General features: G+C 45.7%; 2 protein-coding genes and 1 pseudogene across 4 annotated transcripts in view; 2 read left to right on the top strand and 1 right to left on the bottom strand.

Moving 5' to 3' along the window:
* LOC311108916 (nephrocystin-3-like) overlaps positions 1-12340 on the top strand; it is a 28395-nt pseudogene extending 16055 nt beyond the window's left edge. Inside the window, exons 16-19 of the transcript in view lie at positions 525-677; positions 3807-4048; positions 11722-11797; positions 12221-12340. The product of the transcript in view is annotated as a nephrocystin-3-like (transcript). The remainder of the gene's footprint in view (positions 1-524; positions 678-3806; positions 4049-11721; positions 11798-12220) is intronic.
* Positions 12341-14071: 1731 nt separating this feature from the next.
* Positions 14072-21905, bottom strand: LOC311109428 (ubiquitin-like modifier-activating enzyme 5). 2 transcript variants are annotated; one of them, XM_084152316.1, is made up of 13 exons: positions 21598-21905; positions 20794-20976; positions 20610-20655; positions 20337-20426; positions 20092-20201; positions 17578-17664; positions 17130-17214; positions 16924-17028; positions 16390-16517; positions 16010-16145; positions 15797-15875; positions 15596-15702; positions 14072-15092 (listed from the first exon to the last, which is right to left on the bottom strand). In XM_084152316.1, exons 2-13 carry the CDS (start codon positions 20970-20972, stop codon positions 15009-15011), a joined length of 1236 nt encoding a protein of 411 aa, XP_084008442.1. In that variant the 5' UTR covers positions 20973-20976; positions 21598-21905; the 3' UTR covers positions 14072-15008. The 2 variants fall into 2 exon arrangements, with proteins under 2 accessions (XP_084008442.1, XP_084008441.1); XM_084152315.1 differs by lacking the exon at positions 21598-21905 and having other exon boundaries at positions 20794-21117.
* The window catches only part of LOC311109427 (acyl-CoA dehydrogenase family member 11-like), a 78481-nt gene continuing 77356 nt past the window's right edge, over positions 21293-22417 (top strand). Inside the window, exons 1-2 of the mRNA XM_084152314.1 lie at positions 21293-21587; positions 21692-21791. Of these exons, the coding sequence (XP_084008440.1) occupies positions 21460-21587; positions 21692-21791 (228 nt within the window). The 5' untranslated portion in view covers positions 21293-21459. The remainder of the gene's footprint in view (positions 21588-21691; positions 21792-22417) is intronic.

A 22417-nucleotide genomic window follows, 5' to 3' on the forward strand; every position in this document is an offset into this window, starting at 1 on the left:
AGTTTCTATCTACAAGCCATCAGACTGCTGAACACTTGAACTGGACTGACCACCTGCACTGACTCTCCACACCTTAGCACATAAAGCACTCACACACACACCCACACCGATATACACTCATCCACACACACACACACACACACACACGCAGATACACACAAATATACTCTCATGCTACACACACATCACAACTGCTGCTACATGACTCTTTTTTATGATTGCTAAATACTGCACATTTTAAACACTTTCCCCCAAATCCCCCCTTCCCCGAAACACGTGTAAATAATCAACTATAAATTGTGCCTTCCTGTATTATACTTATGTTAATTATGTTCTTCTGAGCCATTTACTTTCCGTTCGTATTCTTATCTTTTATTATTTCTTATTGTTGTTGCAATGTCGAGAAGGAACCTGCAAGTAAGCATTTCGTTGGACGGTGTATACCATGTGTTTCCCGTACATACGACTAATGAAACTTGAAACGTGTTCCTAGGGGCAATTTCTCATAGTTGCTGGCATACTAGCAGTATGTGGGCAAAGACAAGAGCTCCTTGGCCACTGAGTAATTTGACTCTCTGAAGCACTACGAGAAGAGCTGTGAGAGCGGGGACAGCATTACCAGACTGGCCAACCTGTATGAAACACTGGACCGCTTCCTCAAAGACAAAGTCAGGTACGTGCAAACGAAGTGGTTAGTAAATTGCTGCTGGTCCACCCAGTACAGACCTTATAGAATGATATAGGACTATTCTTTGTATCTGTCCCATTATGGTATCTGTGAGTGCATGGGAAGCGCCATTGAGGTCATCTTCATTTTGAAGTAGTTAATTTTCTTCAACTACTTCTATGAGTTGGTAAAAAAAAACTGAAGGTGTGCATACTGCCGCCTGGAGTGTGTTGTTTGAACAGGTACAAAATCAAGGTTGGCAATTTACTGCCACCTGCAGTTATGTAATGTTTGCTCACAAATATTATTAATTGGCTGATCCCTCCTGATGACCTGGATGGAATGATGTGATCCTTCCTTAACCCATATGAAGTCCCATGCAGTTAACTACTTCAAAAGGGTGAAAGTCCTCAATGGTGCTACCTATGCTAAAATCGTCTTTTGGGCACTACAGACCTCTATCATTCTCTATGGTACAGACCGATTGATTTGAATGACGATTTCATTCATTCTATTTCTATGGGTATTACTGCAGACATACTGTATAGGAGATTAGGGGCAATATTACACCACTCAGTCATACAGTGTAATTCATGTTTATATACACTGAGTGTACAAAACATTATGACCACCTGCTCTTTCCATGACATAGACTGACCAGCAATGTTCCCTCTAAACTGTGCGCTTGCGCGCCACGCACCTCCTTCAGGACTGTGGCTCAGAAGAAATGCCAGGCTGAGCAGAGATGCAAGAGATTGAACTTCACTGAGTTCTGCCCATTAGTTTTCAGTATATAGATCAACGTTTTTTCTTTGATCGAATTTACATTATAAAATGGGGGGGTCGAGCCCTGAATGCTGAGCTGATTGGCTGACAGCCGTGGTATACCACAGATATGACAAAACGTTTATTTTTAATGCTCTAAATATGTTGGAAACCAGTTTATAAAAGCAATAAGGCACCTCGGGGGTTTGTGATATATGGCCAACATACCACACCTCCTCGGGCCTTATTGATTAATTATAACAGCCAGTTTTCTATGCAACAAACCAAAACAAATTTAACTTTGCAAGATTGAGTCTGTGATTTTGTTGTAGGCAGAGCCAGAGCACAACGGAGTATATTTCTATCGGCGGGGGTGGCACACGAGCGGTCTTTCAATCATCTGCGAGTGAATGCTCTATTTAAAATCAGCACAGATCAGAGCGCAGACCCGCGCGTGTGCACATTTGTTGATATTCTTTGCTAGTTAGCGAGTTATTATCCCAGTTATAGATAAATTAGGATACGTCAGCAATGGGGAGTTAATGCTTCCTACATTTCAAGGCTACATTTCAAGCTGTCTTTGAAAAGCCAGTCAGGTAGCTTATGTCTTAATAAAAAGGGGCGGTGTTGTATTTTGAGACATGCTTGAATATGTAAAAAAGCCAATATGCAGATTGATAGCCTACATTGTCTAATTCTCTGTATAGTAATAATAATTCATTGTATTTTGTAAAGGGGTTTCTTGCATGATACAACACAATAAAATGCAATTTACAGTCACCTATTTGGCCAATGGTGTTACAGACCAAGTAAAAAATAATTAATGTCAAGCCCTTCATAATGTAAAAACGTTTTTTCAAGTATCATGCAATTTAGGTCTGCATTGAACACCACATATAGGCTAATGTAGGCTGTATCATAAAAATCAAAAGCTATTTCCATGTGAAAATGTTATGGGATTTGTGCCATTGTTTTTGTTGGTAGGCCTACATTATGCTCAAACAGCCACAATAGCCTATAGGCTACTGTCTAAAACTGGTACAGCCTCAGTACTGTAAACGCGTGCTGGAAGTTGAAAAAATTCTCACAACGTTCAAGTTTCCGCTCACAATACCTAAAATATGCTCAGCGCCCCAAAACATTTGACCAGGTGAATCCAGGTGAAAGCTATGATCCCTTATTGATGTCACTTGTTCAATCCACTTCAATCAGTGTAGATGATCAGGAGGAGACAGGTTACAAAAATGATTTTTAAGCCTTGAGACAATTGAGACATGGATTGTGTATGTGTGCCATTCAGAGAGTGAATGGGCAAGACAAAATATTTAAGTGCCTTTGAATGGGGTATGGTAGTAGGTGCCAGGCGCACCGGTTTGTGTCAAGAACTGCAACACTGCTGTTTTTTTTACGCTCAACAGTTTCCCGTGTGTATCAAGAATGGTTCACCACCACCCAAAGGACATCTAGCCAACTTAACACAACCGTGGGAAGCATTGGAGAACATGGGCCAGCATCCTTGTGGAATGCTTTCGACACCTTGTAGAGTCCATGCCCCAACGAATTGAGGCTATTCTGAGGGCAAAAGGGGGGACTCAATATTAGAAAGGTGTTCTTAATGTTTTGTGTATATTGTCATGCTGTCAAATCAAATCAAATCAAATCAAATTTTATTGGCCACATGCGCCGAATACAACAGGTGCAGACATTACAGTGAAATGCTTACTTACAGCCCTTAACCAACAGTGCATTTATTTTTAACAAAAAAGTTAAAATAAAACCAACAAAAAAAGTGTTGAGAAAAAAAGAGCAGAAGTAAAATAAAATAACAGTAAGGAGGCTATATATACAGGGGGGTACCGGTGCAGAGTCAATGTGCGGGGGGCACCGGCTAGTTGAGGTAGTTGAAGTAATATGTACATGTGGGCAGAGTTAAAGTGACTATGCATAAATAATTAACAGAGTAGCAGCAGCGTAAAAGGATGGGGTGGGGGGGCAGTGCAAATAGTCCGGGTAGCCATGATTAGCTGTTCAGGAGTCTTATGGCTTGGGGGTAGAAGCTGTTGAGAAGTCTTTTGGACCTAGACTTGGCACTCAGGTACCGCTTGCCGTGCGGTAGCAGAGAGAACAGTCTATGACTAGGGTGGCTGGAGTCTTTGACAATTTTGAGGGCTTTCCTCTGACACCGCCTGGTATAGAGGTCCTGGATGGCAGGAAGCTTGGCCCCAGTGATGTACTGGGCCGTACGCACTACCCTCTGTAGTGCCTTGGGGGGAGGGATGTAAAACGGCAGCCATCTTCTCCGGCGCTGTTCTGTCCAAGTACTACATGATAAATGTCTGTCTGTCTGTCTGTCTGCCCATCCATGTTTCTCCAGGCGGTAGCCCCCTTACAGAGGTCTCTGGAGATCTGGGAGACGGCCCTGGACCCGGACCACCCCAGTGTGGCCCTGTCGCTGCACCAGCTGGCCGGGGTTTATGTCCAGTGGAGGAAGTATGGCAACACAGAGCAGTTCTGCAAGCAGGCCCTGGAGATAAGTGAGAAGGCATATGGCTTGGACCACGTCTGTGTTGCACGGGAACTGGACTCCCTGGCCATTCTCTACCAGAAACAGAACAAGTGTGTGTGTGTGTTTTTGGGGTCGTGTGTGTGTGTGTGTGTGTGTGTGGCAGGGTTTCCGCCAGGAAAATTTGGCGCCAGACAAGTGACCGGAATATTTTGATTTATCTGACATTTGATAGATTTACTGGTCATCCATATGCATTGATTGCATAACCCATTAGGCCGTCCACCCACACAGCCAGTTCCATCAATAAACGAGGGATATTGGCCAAATACGACACATTTATGTGTCCTTAAAAAGCATCTATAACTAATTACAAAAACACTATTCCTTGTGTTTCGATGTGGAGCATATGCACAACTTTATAGCCTTTATTGGTTTTTACTTTCCTAAAACAATAATTTTCCACCTTACAGTTCAGCTGTCAGAGATTTGATCACTAAATGCATCAGGGCATTGCATAGGCCTTTAGGCTTAGGTGTCCACTGTATAATATTAATATTTAAAATATATATATATAAAGGAAGAGAAGCTGGGCCTAGCTCTAGAGAGAGAGAGATGTCTACTGCGTCTGCTATACAGATTGGCTATAGGCGTACAGAAGGATGCTAATTCGTAAATGTTCTAGTAGAATATATTTTTTAAAGATAAGCATTATATTGTTATAGTATAGGAGTAACTCTGGCAGGCCTAAAACATTCTTCCACACCTCTAGTTCAACTGCCGGAGACATTTGTAGCGCCGGTGCGCACTGCCTTTATACCATAGGCCTGCAGTATAATAGGTTAACAGCCACACCACTCCAAACCTTCACAAAAGTTTCTAAACTTTATTCGGGTAATATCAGAAGTAAGTGAAGCCATTCTTTATAGGGAAAATACGAGCAGGATATTATATTTCGGCAAACACAACATTACAGTTGGAACTTCATTTGGCCAAAGGAAATGGCTCAACAGAATGAAAGAAAACACTTGCGAGCTGGCTTAAACCTTCATAAACATTTTTGAACAGGCTTTATTGCAGAAATTACCAAGAAAGGTTAATGCCTACCGTACACCCAATACATGACAGCAATAGGGTGATGATATTTATTTTACAACAGGCCTACTTATAACCTATCTTAAACTAAATAAGGCGCACACAATTAAAAAGACAGATTTAACTTAATTTAGCCAAAGAAAATGTCTCAACAGAATGAAACAAAACACGTTTTGCATATTTAAAGAACTGGTTTAGATTAATAAATAGGCCTACAATAACAACAATGATATACAATAATAATAATGATAAAACAAATGTTTATAAATACAATAAATAAATTAAGTTCCAATAAATTAAGTTCCAAAATTCCATCCTACTTTGAATAGCGAGTTGCACAGTAGCCTGCATTTGGCCTTGCGAATATTCTTCTCATCTTTGTCCACTACAATATTAAAACTTGTCCATAGAGAGGACATTCCCCTTGTAGTAGGGCTCCAGACTAACATTTTCCCCTAAGTTTTTCAATTGGTGGCACCAGCCATGATTTGGTCGCCCCAATTTCTTTATTGCGGCATCAAGCAATATAAATAATGAGTAGGCCTATCATCTTATAACGTCATTCACAGTGCTTTATTAAAAGGTGTAATAGACTACTGAGATGGTATTTGTCACGCCCTGACTCTGAGGACTCTTATTTGTTGAGTCAGGGTGTGATTTTCCTTGTTGTGTATGTTCCTATGTGTTATTTTCCAGGTTTGGATCTAGTATGTATAGATATATGTTGGCCTGTGTGGTTCCCAATCAGAGGCAGCTGTTGCTCGTTGTCTCTGATTGGGGACCATACTTACATGTCACATGTGGGCAAATGGTGGTCATGGGAGGAGATATTCGCGAAAGGGAAAGGGCCCAGGCAGGAGAGGAGAAACGGCGCCAACCATGCCGACGACGGACACCCGAGAGGCAATCCCAATAATTTTTTGGGGGGGGGCACACGGCGTGGACGACGAGGCAGCAGGAGGCAGCAGAAGGAGCGGGGGTTTATAAAGGAACCCAGTCCTGCTCCTCGCACCAAGCAAGTGTTGCATGTCGCCAGTCCGGTCCGGCCCGTTCCTGCTCCCCGCACTAAGCCAGTGGTGCGTGTTCCCAGTACGGCCCGACCCGTTCCTGCTCCCCGCACTAAGCCAGTGGTGTGTGTTCCCAGTATGGTCCGGCCCGTTCCTGCTCCTCGCATCAAGCCTGTCCCACCGGTGCCTGGTCCGGTCAGCTGCTCCACTCCGGAGCCAGAGTAGTCCGCTCCACCGGTGCCTGATCCTGCTCCGGTTAGCTGCTCCACTCTGGAGCCAGAGCAATCTGCTCCATCGGGGTCTAGTCCAGCTCCGGTCAGTGGATCCACTCCGGAGCCAGAGCAGTCCGCTCCACCGGTGCCTGATCCAGCTCCGGTCAGCGGCTCCACACCGGAGCCAGAGCAGTCCGCTCCACCGGTGCCTGATCCAGCTCCGGTCAGCGGCTCCACTCCGGAGCCAGAGCAGTTCGCTCCACCGTCGTCGGGTCCAGCTCCAGTCAGCGGTTCCAGTCCAGACCCAGACGTCAGCCCCTCTCCAGGTTCGGGGTCTCCCACACCAGGGTCCAGACATGGCTTGGTACTTCGTGGGAGAAAGGAGAGGGGAAGCAGCGCGCCGAGGTCCAGACCAGACCAGGGGCGCAACAGGGAGGTGGAGAGTAAGTGGTGGTCACGCCCTGAGCCGGATACGCCTCCGAGGCGGAATGCCCACCCGGCCCCTACCCTGTTATGTTTATGTTGTGCGGTAGGAGTCCGCACCTTTGGGGGGGGGGGGTACTGTCACGCCCTGACTCTGAGGACTCTTATTTGTTGAGTCAGGGTGTGATTTTCCTTGTTGTGTATGTTCCTATGTGTTATTTTCTAGGTTTGGATCTAGTATGTATAGATCTGTTGGCCTGTGTGGTTCCCAATCAGAGGCAGCTGTTGCTCGTTGTCTCTGATTGGGGACCATACTTAGGTAGCCTATTGGCACTAGTGGGTTGTGGGATCTTGTTCCGTGTTAAGGTATGTTGTGTTGTGCTGCCTTGGACTTCACGTATCGTTTGTGTATTGTTTTGTCGTTGTGTTTCTTCGTAAATAAACATGTATGCATATCACGCTGCGCCTTGGTCCATCCCGTCTATAAACGAACGTGTTCCTGCCCCTCGCACCAAGCCGGTGGTGCGCTTCGCCAGCCCGGCCCGGCCTGTTCCTGCCCCTCGCACCAAACCAGTGGTGCGCGTCGCCAGCCCGGTCCGGCCTGTTCCTGTCCCTCGCACCAAACCAGTGGTGCGCGTCGCCAGCCCGGCCCGGCCTGTTCCTGCCCCTCGCAACAAGTCAGTGGTGTGCGTCGCCAGCCCGGCCCGGCCTGTTCCTGCTCCTCGCACCAAGCCAGTGGTGCGCGTCACCAGCCCGGTCCGGCCTGTTCCTGTCCCTCGCACCAAACCAGTGGTGCGCGTCGCCAGCCCGGCCCGGCCTGTTCCTGCCCCTCGCAACAAGTCAGTGGTGTGCGTCGCCAGCCCGGCCCGGCCTGTTCCTGCTCCTCGCACCAAGCCAGTGGTGCGCGTCGCCAGCCCGGTCCGGCCTGTTCCATGCCCCTCGCACCAAACCAGTGGTGCGCGTCGCCAGCCCGGTCCGGCCTGTTCCTGTCCCTCGCACCAAGCCAGTGGTGCGCGTCGCCAGCCCGGTCCGGCCTGTTCCTGCTCTCGCACCAAGCCAGTGGTGCGCGTCGCCAGCCCGGCCCGGCCTGTTCCTGCCCCTCGCACCAAACCAGTGGTGCGCGTCGCCAGCCCGGTCCGGCCTGTTCCTGTCCCTCGCACCAAGCCAGTGGTGCGCGTTGCCATCCCGGTCCGGCCTGTTCCTGCCCCTCGCACCAAGCCAGTGGTGCGCGTCGCCAGCCCGGTCCGGCCTGTTCCTGCTCTCGCACCAAGCCAGTGGTGCGCGTCGCCAGCCCGGCCCGGCCTGTTCCTGCCCCTCGCACCAAACCAGTGGTGCGCGTCGCCAGCCCGGTCCGGCCTGTTCCTGTCCCTCGCACCAAGCCAGTGGTGCGCGTCGCCATCCCGGTCCGGCCTGTTCCTGTCCCTCGCACCAAGCCAGTGGTGCGCGTCGCCAGCCCGGTCCGGCCTGTTCCTGCTCCTCGAACCAAGCCAGTGGTGCGTGTGTCCAGTCCGGCACGGCCCGTGCCTGTCCCACCGGTGCCTGGTCCGGTCAGCTGCTCCACTCCGGAGCCAGAGTAGTCCGCTCCACCGGTGCCTGATCCTGCTCCGGTTAGCTGCTCCACTCTGGAGCCAGAGCAATCTGCTCCATCGGGGTCTAGTCCAGCTCCGGTCAGTGGATCCACTCCGGAGCCAGAGCAGTCCGCTCCACCGGTGCCTGATCCAGCTCCGGTCAGCGGCTCCACACCGGAGCCAGAGCAGTCCGCTCCACCGGTGCCTGATCCAGCTCCGGTCAGCGGCTCCACTCCGGAGCCAGAGCAGTTCGCTCCACCGTCGTCAGGTCCAGCTCCAGTCAGCGGTTCCAGTCCAGACCCAGACGTCAGCCCCTCTCCAGGTTCGGGGTCTCCCACACCAGGGTCCAGACATGGCTTGGTACTTCGTGGGAGGAAGGAGAGGGGAAGCAGCGCGCCGAGGTCCAGACCAGACCAGGGGCCAACAGGGAGGTGGAGAGTAAGTGGTGGTCACGCCCTGAGCCGGATCCGCCTCCGAGGCGGAATGCCCACCCGGCCCCTACCCTGTTATGTTTATGTTGTGCGGTCGGAGTCCGCACCTTTGGGGGGGGGGGTACTGTCACGCCCTGACTCTGAGGACTCTTATTTGTTGAGTCAGGGTGTGATTTTCCTTGTTGTGTATGTTCCTATGTGTTATTTTCTAGGTTTGGATCTAGTATGTATAGATCTGTTGGCCTGTGTGGTTCCCAATCAGAGGCAGCTGTTGCTCGTTGTCTCTGATTGGGGACCATACTTAGGTAGCCTATTGGCACTAGTGGGTTGTGGGATCTTGTTCCGTGTTAAGGTATGTTGTGTTGTGCTGCCTTGGACTTCACGTATCGTTTGTTTATTGTTTTGTCGTTGTGTTTCTTCGTAAATAAACATGTATGCAAATCACGCTGCGCCTTGGTCCATCCCGTCTATAAACGAACGTGTTCCTGCCCCTCGCACCAAGCCGGTGGTGCGCTTCGCCAGCCCGGCCCGGCCTGTTCCTGCCCCTCGCACCAAACCAGTGGTGCGCGTCGCCAGCCCGGTCCGGCCTGTTCCTGCCCCTCGCACCAAGCCAGTGGTGCGCGTCGCCAGCCCGGTCCGGCCTGTTCCTGCTCTCGCACCAAGCCAGTGGTGCGCGTCGCCAGCCCGGCCCGGCCTGTTCCTGCCCCTCGCACCAAACCAGTGGTGCGCGTCGCCAGCCCGGTCCGGCCTGTTCCTGTCCCTCGCACCAAGCCAGTGGTGCGCGTCGCCATCCCGGTCCGGCCTGTTCCTGTCCCTCGCACCAAGCCAATGGTGCGCGTCGCCAGCCCGGTCCGGCCTGTTCCTGCTCCTCGAACCAAGCCAGTGGTGCGTGTGTCCAGTCCGGCACGGCCCGTGCCTGTCCCACCGGTGCCTGGTCCGGTCAGCTGCTCCACTCCGGAGCCAGAGTAGTCCGCTCCACCGGTGCCTGATCCTGCTCCGGTTAGCTGCTCCACTCTGGAGCCAGAGCAATCTGCTCCATCGGGGTCTAGTCCAGCTCCGGTCAGTGGATCCACTCCGGAGCCAGAGCAGTCCGCTCCACCGGTGCCTGATCCAGCTCCGGTCAGCGGCTCCACACCGGAGCCAGAGCAGTCCGCTCCACCGGTGCCTGATCCAGCTCCGGTCAGCGGCTCCACTCCGGAGCCAGAGCAGTTCGCTCCACCGTCGTCAGGTCCAGCTCCAGTCAGCGGTTCCAGTCCAGACCCAGACGTCAGCCCCTCTCCAGGTTCGGGGTCTCCCACACCAGGGTCCAGACATGGCTTGGTACTTCGTGGGAGGAAGGAGAGGGGAAGCAGCGCGCCGAGGTCCAGACCAGACCAGGGGCGCAACAGGGAGGTGGAGAGTAAGTGGTGGTCACGCCCTGAGCCGGATCCGCCTCCGAGGCGGAATGCCCACCCGGCCCCTACCCTGTTATGTTTATGTTGTGCGGTCGGAGTCCGCACCTTTGGGGGGGGGGTACTGTCACGCCCTGACTCTGAGGATTCTTATTTGTTGAGTCAGGGTGTGATTTTCCTTGTTGTGTATGTTCCTATGTGTTATTTTCTAGGTTTGGATCTAGTATGTATAGATCTGTTGGCCTGTGTGGTTCCCAATCAGAGGCAGCTGTTGCTCGTTGTCTCTGATTGGGGACCATACTTAGGTAGCCTATTGGCACTAGTGGGTTGTGGGATCTTGTTCCGTGTTAAGGTATGTTGTGTTGTGCTGCCTTGGACTTCACGTATCGTTTGTTTATTGTTTTGTCGTTGTGTTTCTTCGTAAATAAACATGTATGCATATCACGCTGCGCCTTGGTCCATCCCGTCTATAAACGAACGTGACAGTATTGAAGAAATACGTTATTTCAACATCTTTTCATGTTGTGATTTAAAATATGCTTATGTGCAAAATGTGCACCGTAATCCAGTGATTGTCATGCACTTTGGGTAGACAATTATGCTATTGTTATATTTTACTGTTAAACTAGGGCTCCTGAATTTTCAGATTTTTGTTGTTCAATAGAGATGAATTTGCCTACATCTTTATGTGCACTAATATCATAGGCACATTTATTTGGGGCTAATTCACCACATGAGGAAGTGAAAACTCAAAACACATTAGCTAGATCACTAACTCTAAAGATAATACCCATTCATAGTAGCCATGTATTAATCTAATAGTACATTTAATGTCTTCTTTTTTTTGCAGTAGCCTAGCACCCAATTAGACCTATGCACTCAAAGCCATAGCAAATATCTTATTTGTAAAATAGTTGCTTTTGAGCTCAAAATAGGGGTTGAACAATTAAAAATATATCTACAGAAATCTGAGAACATCCTCTCTCCATGTATCTAACAGGATAGCTGTGTTTTCCCAGCAATTGGATTTTCAAATGTTATACAATCAGAACACTTTTCTTTCTCCAGGAGCATTTTTTTCCCCCCGGGAAAGGAGAGAGAGAGAGAGAGAGAGAGAGAGAGATAGAGGCTTGTTTGACACAGCAGCAGGCCCCAGTGAAACAAGTACAGGGGCTGGCAGGCAGACACTTTAATTACAGGAATCATGAGGATAATGTACTTTACTGTTTGACCAAATCATGGTCTTAGCCTCCTTGAAAATAGGATGTTTTGAGTGAGGTTAATGAATGTGCAGCACCGAGGCGACCAATACATTTTTTTACTCGCACAGCCAAGTCACTTATAGACATACTCTCTAACTTACGTTTTACTTAAATTAAAAAGTCCCCCATGTTCCCAATCAACAGTAGCCTAGGCCAAGGCTCCTCTCTCGCTTTCTATCCTCTCCTAAGCAGCAGGGCAGCCCCGGACAATTTGACCAACTACAATTTTATTTATCGGCTTTTCATTTATTTTATCGGCCAAAATCCGGCAATTACTGGCTAATAGAAACACTGGTGTGTGGGTGGATGGGTCAATGGGTTTCAAGTGAAGTTGTCATCTCTGCATGCTGTATTATAAGACATAATGCTTTGTGATTGACGAGTCATCTGTTAACAGGTATGAGCAAGCCAAAAAACGGAGGAAGAGGTCTGTGAGGATTTGCCAGAAGACTGCCCACCAGAAAGGCCATATGGTGAGGACACATGAGAGCACTCTGCCGCTCTCTTTCTGCAGTAAGGCTGTGGTGTGTGTGGGTGGGTGGGTAATGTGTATGGGAAATTCCACAATAACCGAGTGATGCTGAGACTCAGACTTTTCACTTAAAATGTAGTGGAAATTGTTAAAAGTAGTCCTTGTGCATAGAGTTGTATTGTTTGTTTGACTTTGCAATTATTGGTTTTTGTTTGACATACATTATTAAGTGAAAATCTGAGTCTCAGCATCTCTCTGTCACCGTGGAATTGCCGTATACATTAATAGTGAATTGACTGTGTCTATCTCTGCAGTATGGCTTCAGTCTGTGTGTGCGTGTGTGCGTGTGTGCATGTGTGAGTGGGTTGTGTAATGTGTATGTTTTAACAATGAATTGACTGTGTGTGTCTCTTTTTCTGTGCAGTATGGCTTCACTCTGCTGCCTCGGCGAGCCCTCCACCCAGAGCAGCTGACTCTGGGTAAAGACACAGCAGACTGTAGCCTTCAACGAGTCCTCCACTACCTCCAGAACAACCTGGAGTGAGTCAGAAACACACACACACGTACCACTGTACATCCACAACAGTATGTGATTGTTATGATGTTAGATCAGAGAATTTGGTGACAACTTTCTTCAACCCTCAAAATTACATCTGGGTCGTATTCGATAGGTACCAAGCGGAAGAAAATGGACTGAAACAGGGAGGAACTACCTAAACTCGTCCAATAAGAAACAGTTGTTTTGCTACGTATTTCTATGGTGTGCACTAATCAATACAACCCTGTTGTTACATTTCCCACTGGGCACAGACGTCAATTCACCGTCTATTCCACGTTGTTTCAACATCATTTCATTGAAATTACTTGGAAACAAGGTTGATTCAACCAGTGTGTGCCCAGTGGGTTTATTGTCACATCCCAACTAGCACATTTGGTTCCTTGGAAGTTGTGGGAACGTGCATTTTTGGTTTCCCATTGGTTCTGGGAACGAAGACATACGTTTCCTGACCGGTAAAACTGTACGTTTTTTAAATGTTCTGAGAACAGTAGTGAAAATTACACCTGCTCTGGGAAAGAAAATTATTTGGTTGCAGGGAGGTTCTGAGAACGTTTTACTATGGTTCCCTGAAAGTTTTCCTAGGAGGTTTTATTAACCTTCTGAGAATGGAAATAATAGGTTATTTGAATAGGTAATTAAATAATGTTCTGAGAACATGTTTCAATAAGACTTTAATTTAGATTGGGTTAACTGTTTTGAACTCCAAGCACAGACAGGACACATGGGCAAGCAGCCCAATTCAGATATTTTTTTCACTAATTGGTCTTTTGACCAATCAGATCAGCTCTGAAAAAGATCTGAGGTGAAAAGATCTGATGTGATTGGTCAAAAGACCAAGTAGTGAAAAAAAGATCCGAATTGGGCTGCCTGTGTAACATGGAAATTCATTTGCTGAGGCATTAATCATGCAAACACATTTCTTTTTTATTGTGTCATGGCATCAGTGAGATTCAAACCTATGATCTTATATTCTCTATCCATGGAGTTAGTCCACTGCGCCACAAGGATGGAGCTAGCATGCCATGTTTCTTTTACATATACAAAGGTGCTCATTTTAGTCTATTCAAACAGACCCCATTTCAAAGGAAACAATCACTCATTAAGATTAAGACTTATCAAGAAATAGGATAGAGAGTTTTGTTGACGCTGAGAATGGAATGTATATGTTTTTAAATAACATACTTTGGATGTTATTTGAACATTAATAATGTTTTCTTGTGGTTTTTATGGAAAGTTTTCTTAATGTTCTGAGAACATTATTTAAATACAACCATGAGGAAATCTGCAGAAAACGTTATGCTGAAGTACTGAAATTCCCACAGAAGTTTTCTTAATGTTCTCAGAACAATTTGAGAACATGACTTTAAATAGAACCATGAGGAAACCTGTAGGAAATGTTATGCTGAAATTCCCACTTAAGAAACATATGTTGTCTCCAATGCTTCCCACAGTTGTGTCAAGTTGGCTGGATGTGCTTTGGGTGGTCGACCATTTTTGATACACACAGGAAACTGTTGAGCGTGAAAAACCCAGCAGCGTTGCAGATCTTGACACAAACCGGTGCGCCTTGCACCTACTACCATACCCCGTTCAAAGGCACTTAAATATTTTGTCTTGCCCATTCACCCTCTGAATGGCACACATACACAATCATTGTGTAAGACAATGTAAAGGAAAAAAGGGAATACCATAAACTACAATCAACTGCATCCTGTATTCTGGCTAATAAATACTTTATTGAAACAAAGTGTGTACAGAGAGTCAGTCGGTACAGTTTCAGCAGAGAAAGTTTCAGTTACAGGTATATCAGTTTAAACAGCTGAGAGTATGACATGGAGTAGCACTGGTCCATAGCGCCACAACGAGTTGCAGAGGCCACTTGTTGTCATCGCAGTACAGACCAGAGCAGATACATTTAAGGCAGGTTTGTCATGCAGAGAAATGATGGGCCTCATTCACCATCATTCAAAATGTTTTAGAAGGATGAAATGCATTAACAATTTAATTAATTAATTAGCATTCTATACGGTAGGAATAGTTGGTCCGAGGCTGCATCCATAACTGCAATGATTGATTACTTATTCAATTGCGAGTGTTACAACAGTATTTCCTCGTGGTCAACATGTGACACAAGCATAATGAATTATATAGCTAACATCTGTATGTACCTGGTACATTACATCATGCAAAAGTTAATTTAATATAATTACATACAAATTAGAGGCAGCATAAGGTATTTCAGCCTCCAGTTTGTGCTCTCCGATGCTGAAATTCAAATTGAATTACAACAGCTATATGTTTCCATATTGAACAGGCTTTACACTAGTAAATTCCTACCCTTGGGGAATATGAAGATCATCATCAAAAGCAGCACTTGAGCTCATTAACCATGCATTGCATTCCCTTTAATGTCGACGGAGCAGAAGTACATGTATTAGGTAGTATTGATACTGTAGTACGTATAGTGGGTATGAAAAATCGTGCTTTATTTAAGAATAAGAATAAAGATACAGTATGCCCCCTGCAATGGAGCTTTGCATGGTGTCAATGCTTCGTTATTGAAGGTGGTAGGTTCTTTGCGATGTTGCTGAGATAAGCGATGCATGACGATGATGATGGTTGTCTGATAGTAGAGGTGTCTTCCTGGTCCCGGTTACATCTTTCTCATCTGGGCCATCAGCTCTTCTAGACTCTGTTCGGTTTCCTCCACCGTCTCCCCTCCTGATGCCCCGGTCTCCTGGAAAAGAGGACAGAAGTCATTATTAGTCAAAACTTGATTGAGATGCCTCCTTGAGGTGTACCGGTTACTTTCACCGGCCCAGAAATAGAGACTGGTGACTTGGCTTGTCTGTACCATACAGAGTACCTTATTTACCGGAACAAACTTTGCCTATGTAGGCATCACAGGAGCCTGCTGATGGGAGAACGGCTCATAATAATGTCTGGAACGGAGTAAATGGAATGGCATCAAACACATGGAAACCATGCGTTTGATGTATTTGATACAATTCCACTCATTCCACTCCAACCATTACTACGATCCCGTTCTCCCCAATGAAGGTGCCACCAGCCTCCTGTGGTAGGCGTTATGACCCCCTTCCCCCCTTATTGGAGCATTGGTTAGGAGGTCTGCATAGTGGCTGGGAGACCTGGGTTCGAGATCCTCAAGGGGCGATGCATTGTTGCGGTAATTTAAAAAAAATAACAGTCGTATTCTTATGAGGACTGTATGGTACTGACCTTCTCAGGGATGGTGTAGGCCACAGTGATACCTTCTGGGAGGTCAGGGACGGGGCCTGAGGCCGCATGAAGTTCCTCTTCCGTCTGCTCCGACACCAGCTCAATACCTGACAGAGCAACATAGGTCAGTAATGGTACCTAGACAGCATCACTTACTATGGACAATACATTGAGGCAATATCAACGCTCTAGTTAACTCACCCCAGTCGTTCTCCTCGTGAACCACTTCCTCCTCCACCACCTCCTCTACAACCTTTTTGGGTCGCTCTGCCTCTTTTTTCTGTGGGCCACAAAGCACACACACACACCACTGAATTACAACTGTACCCGGTCATGTACACACCCCAGGTCATGATGGGTGAAGTAGAGCGACAGAGAAAGAAAAAGGAGTAAAGGGTCTCCTTGGTCAGTCACCTTATAGTCATCCTGCTGTTTCCTGCAGTGGCGGTCATCGCATGTGGGGTTGGCCTTCATGGCCATAGTGGGGAAGAAGTCCTGCATGGCGTTGTAGCCCAGGTAATGGCTGACTGTGCCAAACTTCAACAGGTACCTGAGGACCATGAACCACTGTTAGGATATCTTCATAGGAAACCCTGTTATGGGTATTTGTGATGGGCTATGATCAGGGTCGTAGTCATTAGGGCACACCGTAGCAAAATGCTTCTCAACAGAAAACAGTGTTGCTTATTGGACAAGTTCAGATAGTGCCTCTGTTTCAGTCTGTTTTCTTCCGTGTGGTGCCTAATGAATATGACCCAGGTCTCATTTACAAACTAATGTAATCCAGATCTTACTTGAGGACGTTTTGGACCAGGATCCCTGCCACCACACCCATGGTGGTGGGTAGGCTGGCAGCACACACCCCCTCCCTCTTCAGGGTCTTCTCATCAATGTTGGCTGCCACCACCAGGGGAGGAGCACACTGTCACAGGGACAATCAAAGCTTGTGTTAGGAATGAGTTAACAGCCATCCATTTATATTAAAGGGACACTCCGGTACTTTTGTATACTTTCAGTAGTTCTGAAAGTAGTGCCCACGAAAATGGAGTACTATATCACATATGTGCAGATATGTGTACCACGTCATTGCACTCTCTCTTTCGCTCTGCAGTGTGTGATACTTGCTAGCTGTCACTCAAGTCACCAAAGTACCAGAACATGTCTTTAAGTTGAAAAAATTATATTGCAAATGGTACCCTATTTCCTATATAGTGCACTACTTTTAACCAGAGCAATATTGGCCCTGGTCAAAATTATTTTTTAGCCCTGGACAAAATAGGGAATAGGGTGGCATTTGGGACACATCCTAAGTGTGTGTTGTGACGTACTGCGAAGCAGGCCGTCTCCCCCGGGATGATGAGCTGGATGTGTCCAGACACAGCATTCTCACTCACACCTGACTCCATCCAGATCTGACCCAGCTCGTTACACGCCTAGGCAGCAAGAAGATGACCAACATACATCATCTGATCTTCACCAACACAATAATGTATGTTTTATTGTCAGGGAATGAGGGATATATTTTAGTACTGACTGTGTTGATGGCCATCCGGGCCTCAAAGTTGTCTACACAACTCAGTATCAGGTCTACGGCCTTTCCTTCTTGAAGCGACCCATAACTGAGACAACACAGAGTACTTATAAACAGAATGACCATGTAGCGAACATGTGGACATTTCAGAAGTTATTTGTGTTATGATAGATCATGAAAGTTTAACCAAAAGAATCCCCCTTTTCTAGATTATTGTTGTGATGTGTTTTCACTTCAGAGTTGTCCTCATCATGGAAAGTAACGCATCCAATGTCATACTGTAATACAATGACGTTTTCGAATCAACTTGAAAGTCAGAGAATGGAGAGGCAACACTGTCATGCTGTATGGGACAGCAGTGGAGCAATTCAATACTGAAAATGCTCTGTAGCAGTGACCACACAAGCAGTATTATACGGCACTTATGAGATAGGAGACGACAAGTTCTCACCTTATGCGATCCATGAAATGTGCAAAATTTTCCATGGTGGTGATGTTGTAGTTGTGGGTCTCAAACTGGACATCTGGGTTAATATTCCTGTTGACAGAATTAAAAAATATGTAAGCACCTTATAGAGACATGACATAATATGACAGACCAGTGGTTTAGCAGGACACAATGTTGTGGAATGTTCAGATAGAAATATATGACGTAGAACCGTTAAATTCCACACAGTTTGTGTGTGTGCGTGCGTTCCTGTGTGTGTCGGGGGGGGGGGGGTTGTGTGTTTTTACAGATCATAGTGTGTGAGGATGTGCCCAGACAGACAACCCCATCAGGACTGCTGCTGTTCCTCATTCAGACTGACTCTAATTGTGTTTACTCTGCCTGGACATGGACTTCGCCAAATCATACCAGAATCTCTGTTTGGGTTCATTGTGAGTGAATTTCTGACTTCAGATTGTTCTCACGTATTATTGTTAACAAAGGAAAACTTGTGTGGATGAAACTCCACTGGTCGAGAGTAGGGCTGTGGCAGTCATGAAATGTTGTCAGTCGGTGATTGTCAAGCAAATAACTGCTGGTCTCTTAACATAAACACGTTTAGCATCTCCTGGCTTCCACGCGTAGCCTACAAGCCACTGATGCAGACCTTTGGAACATCTACATTTTAAAAAGTCGAATAAATCCACGTAATATAGCCTACACGTTCATAATAAATCCATGATTTATTTTAGACAGGTCTAAAGAAACATTATATGAAGAAAATGTAGTCTATTTCAGAAGAACAGAATAGCATACTCTGAGTTGTCCTTATGTTAGGTCCTGATCTGGCTATGCCAAATGGCTGTGTGCTACACTAGTTCATTTAGCAGACAAGATTTGCTCAGCATTCCATGACATTATTTTATAGTATGAAGAATACAATTGAACAAATCTGATTAAAATGGAAAGGATATTTTCTTCAAACGATTTGAGGGAGTGCGCACATACGGCTATTCTGTGTGGACGGTTAAAGAAACAGATATTCCTATATGCTTAATTGAGAGTTATTTATGTAACTTTAGTTGTGATACAAAGGCTGGGCTATATGTTTTGATTTTTAATACATTGTAAGGCTGCATGATGCGACTAATGATGATTTGAAAAAAGTTGCTTGAAAGGCAGGAGCTCTGCTTTGTTTTTTGCGCAGGCTGTACACACTTCATCAGTCACGCATTCACAATTTGACAAGCACTTGATAGTTCCTTTCTCCCTAAGTGCTGAGTGCTCCGAATCACCTCTCACTCACATGGCTCTCTATCACGTGATCGGGTCTTTCTCACAGGCTACAAGTGAAGACAGACACATCGGGGATGCAACTGCGCACGTCCTTATCCAATTTCCGAGGTGCATATTGAAGGTATTGGAAGAACTGTCCACATTTACTTTTCGTCAGCAAATAAGATGAGTAGGCCTAACGAACAGCAAAAGCACTAGCCTATTTCAATCTACTATCCCCCATAGTACAAAAGTCAAACTATTCTATTCTGTGCGAGAAATAAATATTCCAAACATAGTCTGGGACAGTTGTGGGATGCGATAGATCCCAAATTAATACAACCACTATCATCAAAAAAACATTTTTATGCAATGTGGCTGACGCAACAGATCAGAACGTTTAGCTTAAAATGTTGATAAACTATTAGGCTATTTCTTCACATTATAATCGCAGCAATGTGCACGTGGCAGTAGGCTATAAGCGCAAATGTTCCATTAGCAGAAAACACCATTATCAAAAGTGACCGCAAATGCAATTATGCAAGTAATGACTTTATTATAAAAGGTGCATTTTTATGGTGAAAATGATTTTCCCCAAACTTGAAACTCACGCGCCGCCTATGTATGCCAGTTAGGCTCTACACTGGTTATAAAGCGGATTAATGTGCTTAATTTTAAGTTATTTGGCCACTTTAGTTGTGATACAAACCTTATCAAAACATATAGGCCTATGGGTTAGGCTACATGAGGTGTGTGACTATGATTCTAAAAAGTCACAAAAAAAAAGGAATTGTTTCTTATGCTGGGCATCATTCACAAGTGATAATATATAATTCACAAGTGATAGGCTAATATTGTCACCCATCAGACTATTCTTGATTTAATCTTGTCTTTATATATACTAAATAATGTGTGAAATTTCTTTTGATTTAGAATGGATTTGCATTGATGTCAAGAGTGATTAGAGGGACAATAGAGTGCTGAGTACCAGACAGTTAGCAAGTTTGGTAGGCTACTAATGACCAGCAGCAGCATCAGCGCTTGGAGAAGCCTAATTACAGTGACTAAACGCTCAAGTGGAATTTGGCTGCCTTCGTGACTCGTGACCGCCGGTGTGGCGGTAACACAGTCATCACAACAGCCCTACATAGGACCAACATCTCTGACATGTAGAATGGGGAATCATGTCTGGTCTATTCATGACATTTTTATCTGCAACGTTCCACGTTTGCCTACTGAACGTGGCCCCTCAGGTCACTGTACCTGAGTGTATGTTCAGCTGCCTCTACTTTGCTGAGGCCAGCCTGGTGAGGCTGGAAGAACAGCCTGTTCATATTGGCCAGCTCCACTTTGTCATAGTCAAACAGGATGAGCTGTACAAAGAGAAGACACAACAAGGCAGAATGATGCAATGTATGTTGAATTGATGGACATTGTCCATCGGAAACATAAGGTTGAAACAAATGATATAAAGATATGTTGATGTAGTAATGTTAACTTTGTATTACCTTACCAATGCCACATCTTGTGAGCATTTCTGCAGTCACACTTCCAACTCCTCCAACACCCACCACAGCTACAGTGAACGTCCGGATTTTCTGTTTAACAGTAGAATAGAAATGAATGCCATTTTATTGTCATATTAGATCTATGTAGGATTTAAAATAACGTAAATTCAGGAATCCCCCAACAGGGATTTCTAGAAAGCCTCGAAACGTTGGGGAAATTGTGCAACCATAGATGTGTATCAGATAACAATATTACATACAATTGTATCTTACCTCGTAATCTTCAACAATGCCCATTCGCTTCAAAGCCATCAGACGACTGCAAGGTAAGAACATGTTGAGGTAAGCAGTTTACACCATATGCCGGTATGTGGTCCTTATTTCTGGGGTGTCTCTTATGCATTCACGATCACGAATGACTCAATTCGCGGCAGTTAGATTTTGACAGCTACCATACCTGTAAGGGTTTGAATCCACTACTTCTGCACTCATTTTGTCGATCCTTGGTCTGTGATGAGGTTGGTTGTTGTCGGCAGGTTCCTCAGCACACATCGCCGTACATCGCTTTTGCTTACACTTGATCAACTCATTCTCCAGCTCCCTCACTCGCAGCTTCAGTTCTTCGACTGAGGTCATGTTTCTATAAGGAATAAGGCACACTACTCCGTTGTTCAAATGTAAAATGCCTAGATTTCCAAACCTTGACAATTACCTAAAGATTACACGCGATGGATGATGGGCTAGTACACGTCTACACAGCTCGAATCAGCTGGCAACCAGTGTTTCTGTAAATACAATCCGGGCGGAAACAAGCGGCGATGAGTAAAAAGTGTCCTATAAATACATGATCTCTACTGCATCTGAAAATTCTACCATCGCTCAGTACGTGCCATCAGCAAATATGTGCTTTCACCGATCTGTGAAATGAGTTCAGTCACTCTTTGCAGCGACGTTTTACAGAAAAAGTCTGCCTGCGCAAGGTTTGATCTGTAAAACACGGATGCTCACCTCTGTCGACTAAAACGAAACAATTCGACTATCCATATTGTACGAGATTTGTTAATTCATTCAACTTTCATTACTTTGACCTTTGCTTTTACAAATAATTAATCCAGACTGAAATATGGAAGACCAAACAACAACTCCTGTTCGGGAGCAGCACAGGTTCAACACTGTCAATCTTCAGCGATATCTGTCTGGAAAGGCACGAGGGGTGTCCAACAATGACAGGTTCACTGTCAGACAATACAGGTATGCTCACCTTTTATCTAAAGCGTTCTAGTTCCATATAAATGTGCATGCTTCATAAAATGTAGTGAGACACTGTCCATGCCTTCCGTGTCTGCTCATTTCAGTGCTGGACAGTCCAACCCCACCTTCCTTATCCAGACACCTTCTGACAGCTATGTGCTGAGAAAGAAACCGCCTGGAATGCTTCTGCCAGGGGCTCACAAGGTAGTTATGCTGCAAAACCTTCTCAATAGTTTGCAAATGAGCAAGAACACTAGTAAAATGCACTGTGCTCTTTGACACAGTTGTAGTTGTTTAGCTGTATTATTTTTCTCCAGTAGAGGGAGACAAAGTTTCAAGTTACAAGTACAGTGAAATGCCTTGTAAGCTCTAAACCCAACAATGCAGTGATCAATATCAATGTAGTACTAAAAAATAACATAAGGTAGAACAAAAACACAAGATAAATACAAATAAGAAGAACACGAGAAAGTAAGAAGCTATATACAGGGACAGTTTAAAACCATATTTCCAATGTGCAGGGATAGGCTACTTGAGTGGTAGAGGTAGATATGTATAGGGTAAGGTGACTAGGCATCAGGATAAATATATGTGTGTTGGAGTGTTAGTGTGCGTATATGTACAGTCCTGTGAGTGTGCATGGAGACAGTGCAAAAATAAATACATAAATACAAGTGTCAACTCAGATAGTCCATGTAGCAATTTTGCTAGCTATTTAGCAGTCTTATGATTTGGGGATAGAAGCTGTTCAGGAGCCTGTTGGTGTCAGACTTGATGCACGGATACCGCTTGCCATGCGGAAGCAGAGAGAACAGTCTATAGCTTGGGTG

The sequence above is a fragment of the Coregonus lavaretus genome (genome assembly GCF_964263955.1).
Source record: "Coregonus lavaretus genome assembly, chromosome: 34".
NCBI classification, from domain to species: domain Eukaryota; kingdom Metazoa; phylum Chordata; class Actinopteri; order Salmoniformes; family Salmonidae; genus Coregonus; species Coregonus lavaretus.